This window comes from Bos grunniens, chromosome 7, assembly GCF_055505025.1.
Source record: "Bos grunniens cultivar Pamir isolate PY7600 chromosome 7, Bosgru_T2T1.0, whole genome shotgun sequence".
In the NCBI taxonomy this organism is placed as follows: domain Eukaryota; kingdom Metazoa; phylum Chordata; class Mammalia; order Artiodactyla; family Bovidae; genus Bos; species Bos grunniens.
Genome location: NC_141171.1, coordinates 75,221,723 through 75,241,101, shown reverse-complemented (window position 1 = coordinate 75,241,101; position 19,379 = coordinate 75,221,723). Strand labels below are relative to the sequence as shown.

The window sequence follows — 19,379 nt, the reverse complement described above, 5'->3', positions numbered from 1 at the left end:
CTGAGGCTTTAACCAAATCACCCAGACCTGATCCCCTCTAAACCCCAAATTCTAAGTAAATTAGAAATAAATAGTTTTTGTCCAATGAAATAAGACTATAATCTAGGGAAAGAATACTTCACAAGTGAAATGAGAAAATCTGAAAACTGGATTTGTACTGAACTCTGAATAGAAGCCAAGGCTCACTTGTTATTCTTTCTTTCTGCTTCCTTATTAAGGACCAAAAATACTGTTGAGGTCAAAGTAACCTGACTATTACCTGGTACAGAAAACACATTCACATACTCTGCATTCTTCAAAAGGAACACTCTTTGTAAATATATTACAAGAGTATAGTTATTTACTTTTCATTATGAAAAATCAGTGGGTACAAGTAAATACAGTGTCTATAACATTTAGATTTCACGTGGTAGATTCACCAGGGCTCATTTTATTACTGTGCTTTGTACTTTAATGTACATTAACGATATTCTGCATCAGATAAGGTAATTTTACATGATAAGAAGGAAATTTTAAAAATTACAGCAACAAAACAGTTTAGATATCTGGTCCCTACATTTCAAAAAAGAGAAATAAATACGAGAAAATTAAGCATTACCATGCCAGCAGTACATATTTATTATTATTCATGAATGTCAAAAGACTTACAAGGCCCATTACTATTAGTATAACTGCACATATGAAATATCACTTAGTGACATGGAGTGAAAAGGACAGTTTCATATATATTTAAAAAATACATTCACATACACACATTCTCTCTCTCTCAAACATTCACTGTTCACTGCTACAAAAGCAGGAGGTATCAAGCTGCAGGAGTTTCAATATACATAACATGTTGAAATATCTCAAGCATAAAAACTACACTTAGGTTGCAAAAATAAAGTTTCTTTCTTCAAACATTTTGATCTGAACTCAAGCAAAGCAAACAATGAACACCAATGATTTGTATGCCATTTAACACAATTTAAAACATTAAAGGATCAACAGTTGTAAAAGTCCTGAAAATGTAGAGGTTATTTATAGGAATGAACAATGCATTTCTTCCCCCTGCCCCCCCAAAAAAAGTCTACAGCAGATGTGTTTCATCCTGGCTCTCAAATACTTGAAAATCATAATTTACTATATTCACACAGCAAATTGAGGCAGAACAAAATGAGAAAATCATTACTTCAAACGAGGCATTATTGCCCTTAAATTTCCCTAGACAATTTCACTTGTGCAAGAGCATCATTTACCTGAAAGATAATGAGTCACAATCGAAGAGCACTCATACAAAACTATTTCCTTTTTTCTTTAAAAAGTGCCATGACTTCTTGACTTCTCGTTTTAAAAAACACCACCACCACCCCCACCACCACACATACACTAATGAAAGACCGTCTGTCTCCATCTCTTGTCAATCAGGAAAGGCCAGAGTGACTCTTTGATTCCAATTCGAAATGGTGTTCGCTGGCCAATGCCCAAGGTCTCCAATCTAGAGCAATCAAGCTGAGCATTTCTCGGACGTTGTGCTCCTACGACAGGACTGTCAGTTATCTTTAAAATAAACACACAAAATAAAAAATAAATGAGAAGCTCATTGATGAGGTTTTACATTCTCTATTTCCCTTTGCCCTCAGTGCAAGGAATATGATTTGATCCCTAGAAAAATAAATAAAGCATCTGCCACAATCAAGAAAGCACTTTTTCTATAAACTTCACCAATACACATGGGCTCCTTTACACATGGCAATTTAGAGAAATTTAACAATGGAAGCTGCCAACATACAAGCAAAGTTCACTTTGATTAGATTTCATGCAAAGATGGGCTCGATAAAGGACAGAGATGGTATGGACCTAATAGAAGCAGAAGATATTAAGAAGAGGTGGCAAGAATACACAGAAGAACTGTACAAAAAAGATCTTCACGACTCAGATACTCACGATGGTGTGATCACTCACTTAGAGCCAGACATCCTGGAATGTGAAGTCAAGTGGGCCTTAGAAAGCATCATTACGAACAAAGCTAGTGGAGGTGATGGAATTCCAGTTGAGCTATTTCAGATCCTGAAACATGATGCTGTGAAAGTGCTGCACTCAATATGCCAGCACATTTGGAAAATTCAGCAGTGGCCACAGGACTGGAAAAGGTCAGTTTTCACTCCAATCCCAAAGAAAGGCAATGCCAAAGAATGCTCAAACTACCGCACAATTGCACTCATCTTACACGCTAGTAAAGTAATGCTCAAAATTCTCCAAGCCAGGCTTCAGCAGTACGTGAACTGTAAACTTCCAGATGTTCAAGCTGGTTTTAGAAAAGGCAGAGGAACCAGAGATCAAATTGCCAACATCCGCTGGCTCATCCAAAAAGCCAGAGAGTTCCAGAAAAACATCTATTTCTGCTTTATTGACTATGCCAAAGCCTTTGACTGTGTGGGTGACAATAAACTGTGGAAAATTCTGAAAGAGATGGGAATACCAGACCATCTGACCTGCCTCTTGAGAAACCTATATGCAGGTCAGGAAGCAACAGTTAGAACGGGAAATGGAACAACAGACTGGTTCCAAATAGGAAAAGGAGTATGTCAAGGCTGTATATTGTCACCCTGCTTATTTAACTTCTATGCAGAGTACATCATGAGAAACGCTGGGCTGGAAGAAGCAGAAGCTGGAATCAAGATTGCGGGGAGAAATATCAATAACCTCAGATATGCAGATGACACCACCCTCACAGCAGACAGTGAAGAGGAACTAAAAAGCCTCTTGATGAAAGTGAAAGAGGAGAGTGAAAAAGTTGGCTTAAAGCTCAACATTCAGTAAACGAAGATCATGGCATCTGGTCCCATCACTTCATGGCAAATAGACGGGGAAACAGTGGAAGCAGTGTCAGACTTTATTTTTGGGGGCTCCAAAACCACTGCAGATGGTGACTGCAGCCACGAAATTAAAAGACACTTACTCCTTGGAAGGAAAGTTATGACCAACCTAGATAGCATATTCAAAAGCTTTACTTTACACATTACTTTGCCAAGAAAGGTCCGTCTAGTCAAGGCTATGGTTTTTCCAGTGGTCATGTATGGATGTGAGAGTTGGCCTGTGAAGAAAGCTGAGTGCCGAAAAATTGATGCTTTTGAGCTGTGATGTTGGAGAAGACTCTTGAGAGTCCCTTGGACTGCAAGGAGATCCAACCAGTCCATTCTGAAGGAGATCAGCCCTGGGATTTCTTTGAAAGGAATGATGCTAAAGCTGAAACTCCAGTACTTTGGCCACCTCATGTGAAGAGTTGACTCATTGGAAAAGACTTTGATGCTGGGAGGGATTGGGGGCAGGAGGAGAAGGGGACGAAAGAGGATGAGATGGCTGGATGGCATCACCGACTCAATGGACATGAGTTTGACTGAACTGCAGAAGTTGGTGATGGACAGGGAGGCCTGGCCTGCTGCGATTCATGGGGTCGCAAAGAGTCGGACACAACAGAGAACTGAACTGAACTGAATACTTTTAAACAACAAGAAAAATGTTATCCATAGAACACAACAGTGATGGACCTGGACTTCCAAGAAGTAAGAAGGTTACCTGTTTGTTTGTTTCGGCTGAGTACCGCTCGAGGGATCTTAGTTACCTGGCCGAGGATTGAATCTGGGCCTCAGCAGTGAAAGTGCCAAGTCTCAACCACTGGACTGCCAGGGAATTCCCAAGTAAGGTTCTAAATGCCATGTACTTACCGGTCTTAAGTGGCTGCTGGGGAGGTTGAAGGCATCTGCAATTGCACACGCCATTTCATACTTAGTCATCTGTTCGTTGCCAGACCAGTGAAAGGTTCCCTTAATTGATGGATCCTGACAAGGACACAAATAGTTCAAACTGGTTTCAAACTTTCTGAGTTGAGTGGAATAGCAACTGTGACAAGACAACTAACTTAAACAGGTCCAGGAAATATAATGTATCGTACCTTTCTGGAATGCTCTACATAAGATATCTAAAATCAAATTCCTATAAATCTCCCCAGTTAAAAATGGAAATCCATTTTAGAATTTAGCCTTAAGAATTGTTTTAAAATAAATTGTTAGTGGCTCTGATTTAGTGGAAATCCTAAAATGATTACAGATTTTTATGAAACACAGACCAATTCAACTAGCATTTTCAATTAGCCTAAGAAGCTAACACCAAAACTTAACAGAACCATTTTTCAAGATGAGTTAATTAGTCATAACATCCTTATTGTCATGGTACATATTTTTTAAAAATACACAAATTTTGATGCATTAAAAAAAAGTCACGCTACTATAAATATTCTAAAATAACTCAGTCTCTAACTTTCCTTTCTGTAGATATTCTATTTAGCTCTAACTTTTACAAATACTTAAAATGAGCTATTTTTCAAATATCTAAAAGAATAATTATAAATTATTCTTACAGTGGCTGAAACAATTAAGGTTCTTCTGTGCCACTACCTAGATCTTAAATAGACATTACTCGGTACTTAAAACAGGCTTCTTATAAGACATCAGGCAAAGAAAAATACAAGTTTTCAGTTATCTTGCAGTGAGAGAATAACAAATGGAGTCTATAGTATTTGAGAAAAAAAATCAAATATAATAGCATAAAATTTTTATTATTCATAAATACAGCTACTATCCAAGTACTTTTGCTTGGTGTCCTTCTAAATGTTTAAAAAAGCACTTCGATTCTCACCAGCATCCTCTTCTCTGCTAACTGACGACACACGGTGGCCACATCTTTGACGTGCGTGGGGAACCGTTGCTGCCAGTGGTCCATGTTTGCGGACTTGTTGCTGAACTGCACTTTATCAAACATAATAGTCACAGCACTTTCCTCAAGCCTTTCAACTTCTCCATACAGAACAGGAATTCTCAAAACAGCAGCTCCTAGAGAGTAATAAAAGCAGATAATATTTCAAAGCTCACTGGTTCTTAAATCTTGCTATAAGATCAGAGTGTGTAGATTTAAAATACATTATCACAGAAAACATGCAATATACCAGAATGACACAGCTCACCTATTTAAACAAATGTGATCTAGAATATTTTTAAATGTCTCTGTCATGTAGGATATTTTTATAATTATATAATTTCATTACTGTGGCCATTAAAAATAAAACTGATCATGACAATTTCAACAAGTGATCCCTGATTATTCCCAAATTAAAAAAATAAATGCAATAAAGGACATTTTGGGCACAATATTCCTACATAGATTGTGTATTGCATTAATGCTAAATTTCCTAAGTGTAATAACTGCATTGTAATTATGTGAAGAACATCCTTCTTGAAGATACATGGTGAAGTACTTTGGGGTGAAATTCAACTAATTCTCTATGAGTTCAGGAAAAAAAACAGTGTATGTGTAAAACATATGGCAAAACGTTAACAATTGGTGAAATCTGTATAAAGTGTATATGAGTGTTCACCACATAGTCCTTGAAATCACTAAGGAATTATAAGGTATTTTATGTGGGTCAATACTAAGGAGTTATAATAGACTAGATAATTTACACTAATTGAAATTCAATGAAAACTATTTTAAATTAACTTACTAAAGAGCTGGGCAGATGACTTATGAATAACACAGGTTTGAACAGTGTGGTTGCATTTATATGCAACTTTTTTTCATGCAAAATATCATGGATAAGATGTACTGAAGTGGATACCCTATCCTTACATAGGCATAAGGTGAGTGATGGTTAACATAAGGTTAATGTGTTTTCTTAATGTTTCATAACTTCATTTTCAAAGAGTTACATTACCATACAGTATGCCTCATCTCTCTTGTAACTAGAAAAACTCAGTCTATCATCACAGGTAAGTGGTTTTTAAAAAAAAAAAAATTAACAGTATTTAGCTGTATGATGAATGACTGTAATACCTATGCCAATAGTTTTATAATGATTCGTTCACTAGTGTATGGCCAAGGCTACCATGAAGCAATCATTACTGATTACACTAGGCTACCATTTACTGCTTCTTCCTTACTAATTCCTGAATCATACCTGTAAATAAATATGAATTTCTTCTTAGATTATCTTCATTTTTGATGTGTGGTCTTATAATACATGACACGTATAGTGTTTTGTACCATCTAAAACAACACTAGTGTAGTTACTGACGGACGATTCATCTTGTAAACAAATGAGGTAAACTTACAGTGTTGATACAATACTGTATTTTCTCTTATGATTTTTTAATGTTTTATTCTCTCAAGATTACTTTAGGAATAGTATATAATACATATAACACACAAAATATGTGTAAATTGACTCTCTGTTTTAGTAAGGCTTGGGTCAAGAGCTGCTGTTTAGCTGCTAAGTTGTGTCTGACTTTTTTGCGACCCCATAGACTGCAGCCCACCAGGTTCCTCCATCCACAGGATTTCCCAGGCAAGAATACTGGAATGGGTTGACAGTTCCTACTCCCAGGGAACTTCCTGACCCAGGGATCAAACCTGCATCTCCTGTTTTGGCAGGAGGGTTCTTCACCACTGAGCCACCAGGGAAGACCCTCTGTCAAGAGTAGGCTGTGAGCAATTAAGTTTCTGGAATCTAAAGTTACACATGGATTTCCAAATACGCATGGGTTGGCAACACTAATCCCCAAGCTGTACAAGGGTCAGCTGTATACTAATATATATTCAAAGATGATTTCCAAAGGATAATTTATATTAATAATAATAAAAAACCTAGTCTGTATATGGTATGTATAGTAGGGGATGTTTCTCAAGGATGTAGTACAGTCTAAGGCAATAGTTTCAGTGCAAAGGATCATTAAATCAGGTATTATGCAGCCACTGATATGAAAAAGATATCCTAGAGATGGCTCCATAAGAACTGAAATGCATGTATGTGGGGGGAGAAAAATCAGTTTATAAAACAATATGCACAGATGTTTAGAAATCCACAAAAAACACTTCCATAACCACATTTAGTGCTTCTCTGAGGAAGCACTCTAAGAGAACTCTACAGTTTTAGATTAAAAAAAAAAAATTTAAGGAGGTTATTTCTTTTATAATTAACACATTAATGTGTGTGTGTATATATACAAACCTTTTCATTATAGGGGACTGGAATGCAAAAGTAGGAAGTCAAGAAACACCTGGGGTAACAGGCAAACACACAGGAAAAAAGAAAAACCATACAAATGACTGTGGATATACAAACACAGGAAAAAAATTAACCATCCAAATGACAGAATACTGCAATCTAAGAAAAATGATACTGATCTTTTTTTTTTTTGGAAGATTACAAAAATCTGATTTACTTTCTATCTATAATGGTATTCATGTACACACTGATACTGGAAATGGTCTGAAAGGATTCATAAACTCTCCAGGATTTCAAAAATTCTTGTTTTTCTTGTTAACTACATTCCCTAGTTTTTCTCCAATGGATTTATGCTCCTTGACTAAAACAAAACAAAAAAAAAACAACAACAGGAACTTCTTCCCTGGTGGTCCAGTGGTTAAGAATCCGCCTTCCAATGCAGGAGATGTGGGTTCAATGCCAGGTCCAGGAAGTAAGATCCCACATGCCACAGAGCAACCAAGTCCATACACCACAACTAAGACCCGGCACAGCCAAGTAAAGAAAAACCACTAAATAAGTATTTAAAAAATTAAGATACAGACGCGCATACACACAAATCTTAAACAAAAAGGAATCCTCAAAAAGAGTCAGGGAGCTAACTAAAGAGATGTGTCTTACCTAAATTGTTCTCCAGGACGGCCTTTTCTCCTTCTAATTTTGTTTTGCCATATAGATTTAGGGGATTTGGTATGTCTTCCTCTCTATAAGGTGGGTTTGTTCCATCAAAAACATAATCAGAGCTAATGTAGATTAGAAATGCTCCAATTGCAGCTACCAAAAAAAAAAAAGAGAGAGAGAGAGAGAAAATAATCTATTAAATTACTATACAACCTGATACTTTACTGGAATTTGTAACAGCTTATTCATCAAAAGTATAACAAATTTCTTATAAGCCATCTACAAAATTTTAATATTTGCACACTCAGCGATCACTTAATTTTTATGAAGATTTTATAAAGTCTTCATTACCTGCTTCCTTTGCTAAATTCCCAGAAGCATCCACATTAAGTTGAGAAGCAGCATCTGGGTGATTTTCTACAACATCTGGCCTTCTCTCTGCTGCACAGTGTACGATGACATGGGGCTAGAAGTTAAGCATTGATGTGTTTTCAGCCCAAAAAGGAATAAAAACCGAAGAACTATAGCCTTCCAACAGTAAGTTAATTCATAGAAACATGTTTATTAAAACATTCCTTCAACTAAAGAATCTAATTTTTAATGTGGTTTTGTCACACTTCCCTTTTTCAACGTTCAAACTTCCTTAAAAATATACATAGGCCCTGAGAAGGAAAGAGCAATCGAGCAATCCCTAGGCAAAATCAGACAAAACTCTGGGGCAACAACCAGGCTTCTAAATCAAAATAAGCTTCATCCCCTCATCTGAGCGGGAGAAAAGGGCAATCATTTATGTAATTCATATGACCTAAATATTTAGTTAAGTCTGTGGGAAAGGGAGAGGAATAGCAATTGCAAATTAAATTCATAAATTCTAATCTCTTAACTTCATCATTTAAAGAAAATTAAGCATCCATAAAAACTTATATTGCCAGTTAAGTATGCTAAGCAGTGTGTGAGGATCAAGGATTTTACAATCTAATGGAAAAAATGGGTATGTAAAGAGACCATTTCAATACTGTATAACGTGAAGGTCCTTGGTAGAGTCCGGGCATCTACTTCCCAGAGGAGCTGAGTCAGAGTTAAGTTTTGGGAAGACCAGTGATCAAAAGGGCTCATGTGCCCAAACACGAAACTTCCTCCTTCTCAGAAACTGCTTGAAGAAGCATGATCTGAAAGTTGCTTTCAAACTTACATGTGCATAAACTAGGATGGTTCTTAAAATGTGCAGTCCTAGGCTCTACCATAGGCTTACTGAATGAAAATTTTTGGGAGTGAGACATAAGAACAAGTTTTCCAAGTGATTCTGATGCAATGTTCTTTGGGTCGTATTTTTAGAAAGAACTTGAATTTCTGATTTCACCTCAAGAGCTGTAACAAAACCTAATTCTTTCTATAACTTTTCTGCGACCATGGCCAACGAGTTGTTTAACTTCTCTGAGCCTTTGTGATTTCTAAAACGGAAATGAGTCCCTTGGACTGCAAGGGGATCAAACCAGTCAATCCTAAAGGAAATCAACCTTGAATATAGAGTAGAAAGACTGATGCTGAAGCTGAAGCTCCACTATTCTGGCCACCTAATGCAAACAGCGGACTCACTGGAAAAGACCCTGATTCTGGGAAAGATTGAGGGCAGGAGGAAAAGGGGGCAAGAGAGAATGAGATGGTTGGATAGCATCACCGACTCAATGGACATGAGTCTGAGCCAATTCTGGGAGATAGTGAAGGACAGGGAAGCCTGTCCTTCAGATGTGCTGCAGGCAATGGGGGTCACTAAGTCGGCAACTAAACAACAAAAACAGATATGAGAACAACTATTTTGCAGTGTTGTAAGGTTAACAGATACTATTTTCAAAAGGATTTGTAGTGGAAGGAGAGGGTGGGACAAAATTGAGAGAGTAGCAATGACAGATATACCACCATGTATAAAATAGCTAACTAATGGGAAGCTGCTATATTTAACATAGGGAGCACCGCTCTGTGACAACCTTAAGAAGTAGAAATGGGGCGGGTGGCTCAAGAGGGAGGGGATAAACACATACATACACACACATACACACATACACACACACACGGCTCATCTGTGTAGTTTTACCACAGAAACCAATACAACATTGTAAAGCAATTATCCTCCAGTTAAAAATAAAAAATACAGAAGCAAATATTTTTACCCTCAAAACAAGAAAAGGATTTGCACATAAAGTGGTACTTAGAAGAGTAATTCTCAAACAGAAGCTTTTTACAAAATGCTTAATTTTCTGCCTTTTGTTAACCTATATCTCAACCTAATTTTTCTAAGGATGACATACTTTTCCACCCCCTCAAAAAAAAGAAAAAATGTGCACTGTATACTATTGTTGCTTAATAGGTTAGAGCTTAAGTACTATAACTTCCTTGAGAACAACAATTTTTATATCACCCAGACAGAATCACTGCAGATAGTGACTGCAGCCATGAAATTAAAAGACGCTTGCTCCTTGGAAGAAATGCTATGAAGAACCTAGACAGCACACTGAAGAGTATAGACATTGCTTTGCCAACAAAGGTCCATCTAGTCAAGGCTATGGTTTTTCCAGTGGTCATGTATGGATGTGAGAGTTGGACTATCAAGAAAGCTGAGCACCGAAGAATTAATGCTTCTGAACTGTGGTGATGGAGAAGACTCTTGAGAGTCCCTTGGACTATAAGATTAAACCAGTCAATTCTAAAGGAAATCAGTCCTGAATGTTCATTGGAAGGACTGATGCTGAAGCTGAAACTCCAATACTTTGGCCACCTTACGCGAAGAACCAACTCACTGGAAAAGACTCTGATGCTGGGAAAGATTGACGGCAGGAGGAGAAGGAGACGACAGAGAATGAGATGTTTGGATGGCATCACCAACTCAATGCACGTGAGTCTGAGTAAGCTCTGGGAGTTGCTGATGGACAGAGAAGCCTGGCATGCTGCAGTCCATGGGGTCGCAAAGAGTTGGACATGACTGAGTGACTGAACTGAGACAATTCTTAATAGTTTCTTCCTTACCAGCTGAGCTACCAGGAAAGCCCCTTAATAGTTTACTTATGCTTTAAAATAAACCATACCTGAAAATCATAAATGATGTGATGAACTGCATTAGAATCCAAGAGATTGACCTGCTCAAATTTTGGTCTTGCTCTTCTAAAACCACAGCCAACGGCATGCCAATTATTCTGCTGAAATTCTTTGTACACAGCTCTGCCAAGAAGCCCAGTGGCACCAGTAATGAGAACCCGCCTGTTGGGGATGTTAACTTCCTCCTAAAATGTGAAAGAGGAGAAAAGAAGTAATTAATTTGAAAATAGCCTCTCAACAAAATTAGCCACCATCTTCATTCAACTAAACATTTCAAGTCTGAGTTGTCTGCTTCACGTCCCATATGTATAACTCTTAAGTTAGAACGAAGATCAAACTGCATCAGTAAGTATGTCACTTAAGAGAAAGTTTTAATAATCCTTCCCAAGAAAAGGAACCTAAGATGATACTGCAAGGAATCACCTAGTCAAACAGATTTAGATTTCCTAACAGTAATAATGGAAAAACTTAATTTTTAGGATCAATGATGTCCAAAGTAGTAATAACCATCAACTTTATGTTCTTCTATTTATAAAAATGCAGTTTAAAGCTTACTTATTTCTGCCCTGATTAAATATTAGGGTTATTCTGCGAACATGTTTCCAAACCGACAGTTTTGCTCTTCAATTTTTAATCTCAAGTTTTCTTTTAAACCTCATTATTGGGATATGTCCAAATTAGAGAATTTCATATTTCATAGAAATTTATGTGGAAGAAAAATAAATTTGGTCCTTATAGAACTAACATTCTAAGTTTAACTAAACTTGTAAATATTCCTACACTGACTCTAAATTTACCTATATAGACCAGTTAAAACTAATAAAACATAAGTAGAGGATAAGAAAAAAATAAATATTTTAAACTGATCTATGTTACTATTGTGAAAAAGGAAAAATTCCTCACACACTGAGATAAAAAAAAAACTACTATTTAGGAAACAATTCCAATTATCTATACATAGAAATTTCCCTTCTTCCCAAAACAGGTTAACGCCAAATATCCTCACAGACATTTGAATTAAGAAAACACTATTCAAAACAAAAAACAGTTTTTATTAGCGTATCAACTTGAAGCCTTTTAAATTTGAAATGTTGGTTTAGTCACTTAATTCTGAGCTGTCAAAAACCTTAAGTATACACACAATACCCAAAGATCTTTTTCCCCAGCCCTCAAGACAGCTAATTTAACAGACTATACTTGAAAAAAGAAGAAAAAAAAAAAAAGGCCACCTAAATCAAGTATGTCTATCAAAGGAAAAACCAGAAATGAAAGGGCTGAAACAGAAACCAGAAACAGAATGAAGGCTAAGTTTTTAAAGATATTTCTTCCTTAGTTCACCACATTTCAAGATGTTTTAGAAGCTGAAGAAAAATTCATCTAGGCTCTCTCTTGCAAAACTTGGCTCTAAGTCAAACAATCTATGCAAACAAAGATTTAAGCCAGCAAAATATTTTCTTTGAATTTTTGGCAAGAAAACAGCCCTGCAAAGACTGCAATTGTTAAAGAGGTTAAAACAGGCCAGGTTTAGTAGAGACACAATCAGAAAACAATTTGCACAGGATAAATACCATAAAGATCCCTGGGAAAATATTATAAAGGCCTATGAGTTGGTTTCTTCTGAGTTTCTCATGTCACTCTAAAGAAGGAAAGGAATAGACAGTGGTTCTTGGATCAGTGGTTCACAGGCAAACGCCTAGGACAGGAATCAACTGGAAGGCTTTCAGATCCAGTAGATTTGGAATGAGGCCTGATAATCGGCATTTCTAACAAGTTTCCAGGTGGTGCTGATGCTGGTGATTTGGAAACTGAACTTGAGAATTCCAGGAACATCCAAGACCTTCCTAAAGATAGCTCTGACTCAAACAAATAAAAACAAACTGCCATTTACCCTTCCAGAAGCAACAACCTCGTTACCCTTTTCCCCTTAAAAAGGAAAACTAGAAAAAGAAGTCAAAGACCAAACATCATGCTTGTAGTAACCACGAAATTACTGAACAGTAAAATAAGATCTCTGTGTACTTCACTGGTGAGTGAAGCACATTTTTCCTTCATTTATCATCTGTTAAATGAAGGAAATAAAGATGCATCTTACAAATGTGTTTGGCAGTCTTTTTGCCTTTTCAGTGCATCTTAAGAGTCCAGATAATCTCACAATTAAGTGCATCTTAGATTTGATGAAATATAGTATTAAGTTACAAACACAGCGAGGGTCTTTAAGGCATATAAGATTCTTCACTTTAAAATAGTATGGGTGGTTGCGTGGAGAAGATACAAACTCTGTACAGCCTGGGATAATTTGTAAGCTCCCTGGAAGAAAATAGTTCAATAGTTACCTAGTGGTAAGATGTCAGTGTGCAATAATTTTCTATATTAAAAGAGCAGAGAACTGAAGTGCAAGCATTTTCTGAAACAAAGAGATTCTGCACAATCCTCTTCTTGCAAATTCTCATGTGAGAGTTTTCCAAAGCGAGGAACCTTAAATCTAAAGATGTCACAGGTTTTGCCCACAGTAAAAGGAAAAAGGTTGGAAACACAACTGGTGTCCTTTTGCTTCTATCGTCTAGTCAAATGCATGCTGAGTTTTGTCTCAATCCTTTGAACTTATACTTGGTTTCTTGATAACTAAATTTTATCTTCTCTGCCACAAACTGTGGCATTAAGAAGTTACTCCAACTCTACTAATGTAACTTGCTGGTAAAAGTATGCATTTGGACAGATGATTAAGGCTCTTACAGCTTTACAATCCTATAATTCTAACATTTTCCATATTACCCTTCCCATAGAAGATATCCGAATAAACTGAAAGAAGTCTTGTTTAAAGTAACTTTTTTTCTTTTCATACAGTTCTCTTTGGAGACTCAATCAGCATGTTCTGTCACAGTACAGAAGCCAAAACAAGAAGTTTTCATTCAGATTACAAGTTTTTTGGTGGTTGGCAAATAAAATACACATCACTCTGAAATTAACAGAAGTCAAAACAAAATATCTCTATTTTTGAGTCTCTATAACAGAACTCCACTTGAAGCATCTTAAAGCACAGTTCTGATTCTTTTAAAACCAGGGAAATATTCCTCTGAAAATAATTTCGGCTCATTACTCTATAAATTACTTTACTTCTGCCAAACACAGGAATGTCCAACACCTCGAGGAACTCTAAATGAGGAACAAAAAGCTGCGTAGTTAAGCAGCATAATTAAGACCTGAAGATATTCTGTCTTCCTGAAAAGTCTATTTTTCAGTTTTTATTCTTATTAGTCAAGTATATTAAACATGACTTTAATTGGCATCTGCCTCTTCTCCCACCAACTCACAGATTTACAGAATTCAGTAACACCAGGTGACCAGATTTATACATACACACACACACAAAACGTTTGAAAAAGTAAGTACATATAAATAAATGAAGAGTCATAGCTCTTATTATGCCATCAAATCAAATAATAGCAAATTCTAAGGTACAGGACAATAAAAGGCTCTTCCAAAATGATCCAAAACAGTACTCTGGGACAGTGGTTTCTACTTTAGCACACTTGGATTAACTTCTACTAAAAATGTCCTAGAGAAAGTCAAGAGTGAAATATCACAAATATCTAAAGTAGGATCTTCTTAAGTTTTAGTGATAATTATACTTTGCTATTTTCAGAACCTCTTCAATTTGGCAAAGTTTCACATTGATTTATTTGATTCTCACAACATTCCCCTAGAGATAGATCTTTGAGTAGACACTCCTGGACTTTGAGAAGCTTTTTAAAATACCTAGGTGACACTGGTCTAAACTCCCACTGTCACTCTATTGTACCCCACAGCCAGTAATATGAACAGGAACCACCACAGTTTATTCCTGTAACATAAACTATAGAACAGTCCCACTACTACAGGTTCTGAGAGAAGCAAATACGTGTCAAGCCTTTGGTTGTGTAATTTGAATGAAGGAAAACGCATTTTCACTTGTCTACTGAACTCACTGTTAAAACTGATTAACCTTTATATACACACACATGCATGCCCAGTGCACATACACACATACATAAACAAGCAATATGCAACTTTAGGGACTCAGCATTGTGAGGGGGTACACAGGAGCGAAACAGAAGATCAAACAGCCCATCCATTCTAACTTTACTCCCCAAATCCCAAAATGACTTGAAAACACTAAATATGCTATATTTTGAAGGTGTAAAAATTTTGCATTCTCAACAACAGCCATCACTTACACCTTCTCTTAAATCCTTAAGATATACTGATTTTGGCGTGAACATTCTTCTTATCCCCAGGGCTAAATATCCTATGGACTGATGAATACTGAGGGGCCTGGGATGAAATAGAGATTGGGGTTTATGGAGATTTATGCAATCTCTGCAGTGGTTCAAAGCTTGAGACAGTCAAAGAGATTGTACTTGAATCCCAGCTGCAATCTTACTGAATGAACTTGGACCAAAGACCTGCTCTCTTAGTCTCAAATATCTGTAAAATGGAACAAAACAAATAATGCATATAAAGTGCACAACAGTGCCATGCATAAACTAAGAGTTCAGTTCTTATCTCCAATCCTGTTACTACTTCTGAAAAGCCACATGGCTCCTTTTTTCCCTCAGAGATACGAACAGTTAAGATCAAAAGATATGAACAAAGGATAAAAACGAAATTTAGAAAAAGTCAAAACAGCTCGGAAAACCCCTCTTCATTCCTGAGAGGAGAGACGGGAGGCTAGAAAGTGAAACCCGACCTAATCATTTCCTGTCGCAGTGGCTGAGAAACAAAACACAGAGGAGTGTGCACCGAGGTAAACAAACTCAGCGGCGCCGCCCTAGTCTCCTGGGGCCTCCGACTCTGGGAGGATGCGTCTGGAAAACCACTCGAGCCCCCGCCACCAGACTCTTCCCGCTCAGCGCACTTGGTTACCACGAGACGTCTCCCCACCCCGCAAGACCCGGGGCGACTCCCTCACCTCCACCAACCGGCAGTCCCCGGGAACAAAGTGGATAGAGAGCTCTTTCTCCCGGCCCACCATGCCCGCCGTCTTTGCGCTGTCGTCGCCGCCGCCGCCGCCGCCGCCGCGACCGCCACTTCCTTCAGCCCGGGATCGCGGCGGGCCGCAGCTCCAACCCCTTCGGCCCGCCTACCCTAGGTCCGGGCCAGCCCCCTTTCACCGCTTCCGGCTTCCGCCGCCAAGACCGCGCTTCCTGATTGGCCACGCTCCGCCGACGCCCCTGAAAGGAGGCGGGCGCGTTCGGGACGCTCCCAGCCCACGCGCCAACTCTTAAAGGGATACACAAAACAAAGGCCCTGGTCTTAAACTGGGAATACGAGTTTTGTTTAGAGGCCGGCAGGGGACGGGAGGGGGACACGGGGGGTGGGGGTCAAGAATATTTTGTGTGTTCTTCCTTCTCGACTAGGTAAGGAGTGAATTGGATTGCTCAGACTGTGTGCGGTGTCTAAGAATCAACTGGGCACGTGATACATAAAGCGGGATGGAGGTGGTGGTGTAGTCGCTAAGTCGTGTTCGACTCTTGCGATTCCACGGACAGAAGAGCCTGGCAGTCTACAGTCCATGGGATTCTCCAGGCAAGAACACTGGAGTGGGTTGCCCTTTCCTTCTCCAGGGGATCTTCCCAACCTAGGGATCGAACCCGGGTCTCCTGCATTGTGGGCGGATTCTTTACCAACTGAACTACAAGGGAAGCCCCATAAAACGGGATGAAACACTTTAAAGTCTTGGTGGGAAGCGTGAAGCGGGGAGAGGAGGCGGCACAACGCGTCTGTATCTCTAGAGCATTAAGTTTTTCTTGAGAGATTGAAAGACTGAAATAAAAATAATAAGTATTGATATCTGCGTCATTAACACTTAAAGAACCCATTTGTCTTTCTGGCATGCCAGAAAGTAGTACGCGTGAAATTCCGAACGTGTCAAACTCTTAACTAGTTAAAAATAAAAACACGTAGGGGGCTGGGGGACGAATTATTTGGTTGCTCCTTCAAAGCAAGGATTCTCGGACTTTTATCAGTAATTGCTGAATGAGTTATTGTAGGAGCCTGGCGGGCTACAGTCCATGGGGTCGCAGAGTCAGACACAACTTTGCGACTAAACAATGATTGGGACCCTACATTTAGTGAACTTTAACCGGAGTCAAGATCAGCCTTTGAGAAGCACCGCCTTACAGGTTGCAGCGTCAAGCTACGCGAGGCGAACCTCCACTACCAAGAAAAGTAAAAGAACTAGTAGAGAGTCATGCTGAACCGTCTACCACCTGGATTACGCTTTTTTCAAGTGACAGATCAAAAACGGCCCTATTAGGCAACTGCAACTGATTTCCAGTTCAAACCCGAAAAGCCGGGATGCCTGTGAAATTTACTCGCAAAAAACCCGAGCATGGATCTCATAGGTTTTGTCAAATTTGAACGTAAATCTGTACTGTTCTTGTCCAGACACGCAGGATACCAAAACCTTAAAAGTCGCCCACAAACGTGATTACTGCTTGGGTCTTTCTAAAACATATTTTCATACACCTTTTTTGGTTTAATCTTAGAGCTCAACATTAAGCAGCCTTTAAAAAATTTTTTTTCACGTCTGAGTCCGGTGACTTTCTTTCCTACTCAACCCCCAAAAAGAACTCATTTCCTAATTACTGTAAGAATAAAGTTTCTTTTGAACTGAAACAAGAGAGACTGAGCCTTCACACTTTTCTATTTTTGTTTTACTCCAGGCTGTTAATCAATTTAGCATTATTTAGAGTCCTTGAGAGAAAAGCTCCAACGCGAAACCATGCATAATTTGCAAACAACAAAGAAATGGTGTGGGTGTTGGGGGAGCAGATTCAAGATCCTCTTGATCGTTTTTTAAAAGTAATTTTTGTGAAGTTTCTAGTTGCAACGGTAATGCAATCTAATCTTTCCAGAAAAAAAAAAATTCTGTCCTACTCGAAGACGATTTAAGGACTTGCATATGCAATTAGCATTTTGATTCTCAGAGCAGCCTTATCTGGAGTGAGGAACAAAAAGTTTACTTGCCTACATTTGAGGATCTGGTTTAATATTTGCCAGATAAAACTTGGGTATGGTTCTAGGGGCACATCTTCGTACATGGGTTTTAATCATCCTTTTTAAAAATGGAAGTTTCTACATGAATAAAAACGCCATTGTTATACAGACAATATCCAAGTTCGTGTGGTGGCTAAGTCTATAAATTTAAATAGAGCAATCTAGAGATAAAAGTTAGGTTAGCAGGTTCATTTCTTGCCAAGACAAAGAAAGCCTGGAGCACCCAACTATAGATAAAAGTGTTATTTCTATAGAACCTTCACCTACATAAATGCATTTTAATCTGGTTAAGTGAAACTGCTGTTTTGGGTTATTTTTGTCGATTGAGACTTAGCTGAGCTCTCCATACAGGGTCAATAATTAAAGCTGTTTAATTATTCCAAGTCCCAAAGTTATAAGTCTTAAATGAAAGACTTTTTTTTTTAAAACACACCCTTTTCGGCTTTTACGTTCCCAGACGTTCACTGGGATTCTTGTAAAGAAACTCTATAAAACTCCAGACTGCTTTTCTTGAATAGCTCACTCTTACCTGTTCCATGTTCTCTGGCATTTCAGGCATGATTCCAAAATTATCTGAGGAAAAAGATTTGAGATGGGTTTCAGCCTCTGCCTCCTCGGACCGGGTCTTTGTTCTGCCTGCAGAGAGCGTAGGCACGAGAAAACGTGAGCCACAGCTTCACTCGACCTTTGAAATTAGCATTTTGAGTCGGATCCCAGAATCTCGTGCAGCATTCCACATTGCAGTAAACTGGCAGCTGATTCCCCGTGGCAGTCTTGAAAATACCCAATGAGAAGTTTCATGTTGTACTGCCAGCCAAATAAGGTCCATTATCAAAACCATTAGGAGAACCAACTTAGAAAGAAATATAGATACAACCACAAAAAGCTTCCTGTGAAGACTTGTTGCAATTTTCTCTTGTGAAAGAAAAGCAAGAGCCAGCAGTTGGAAAGCACGCAGGCCATGCAATTGATTCCTATTCTGAAATAGTTTATTGAGTTATGTCTGATTACAACAGAATCCGTTTGGTAAAGTTCTCCAGTGGTTTCTAATTAATTATTTCAAAGGACCGGTAAAAGGCACTTGTGGTAACAATACGCAGATGTTAAAAACCAACAGGTTATTTCCATTAATATGTCCTGTCCCGTTTGAGGAAATGGTGGGTGGAGTAATTTAAATTTGGCTGAGCTTTAAGGACTCCTGTTTCCGTGATTCCCAGACCTACCAGCACCGAAAAATCTATGAAACAAAATCAAGTGAAGCCTGGCAATCCTATTTTTAAAGTTTAAATGGTATTGAATATACTCTGTTAAATTTTGAACCACTATTCTGGATTAAGGCCTTTTAACAGTTTAACAACAACCAACAAAAAGAATTGCCATTCAGGTACTTCCTGGGTGATCCACCAATGGTTAAGACTTCCGATTTCCAACGGAGGGGTTGAGAGTTCTTAGCTACACTTTAGCATGTAGCTAAGATCCTACATGCCTCTCTGGTCAAAAGACCAAAACATAAAAACCAGAAGCAATATTGTAAAAATTCATTAAAAGCTTT

General features: G+C 38.2%; 1 protein-coding gene across 2 annotated transcripts; it reads right to left on the bottom strand.

The window, feature by feature from the left end:
- Positions 1-587: 587 nt before the first annotated feature.
- On the bottom strand, positions 588-18,522 carry MAT2B (methionine adenosyltransferase 2 non-catalytic beta subunit). Of its 2 annotated transcripts, none has more exons than XM_086413786.1 (7): positions 18,357-18,522; positions 10,780-10,974; positions 8,051-8,165; positions 7,700-7,852; positions 4,678-4,871; positions 3,708-3,821; positions 588-1,539 (listed from the first exon to the last, which is right to left on the bottom strand). In XM_086413786.1, exons 1-7 carry the CDS (start codon positions 18,384-18,386, stop codon positions 1,369-1,371), a joined length of 972 nt encoding a protein of 323 aa, XP_086269912.1. In that variant the 5' UTR covers positions 18,387-18,522; the 3' UTR covers positions 588-1,368. The 2 variants fall into 2 exon arrangements, with proteins under 2 accessions (XP_086269912.1, XP_086269910.1); XM_086413784.1 differs by lacking the exon at positions 18,357-18,522 and adding an exon at positions 15,738-15,863.
- Positions 18,523-19,379: the final 857 nt, after the last annotated feature.

Coding starts and splice junctions, on each gene's coding strand:
- MAT2B (XM_086413784.1), bottom strand. CDS start 15,800: ATGGTGGGCCGGGAGAAAGAGCTCTCTATCCACTTTGTTCCCGGGGAC. Junction 4,872..7,699: donor CGTCCTGGAGAACAATTTAG/GTAAGACACATC, acceptor ATTACTCTCTAG/GAGCTGCTGTTTTGAGAATT. Junction 1,540..3,707: donor CCAGCAGCCACTTAAGACCG/GTAAGTACATGG, acceptor TTTATTTTAAAG/ATAACTGACAGTCCTGTCGT.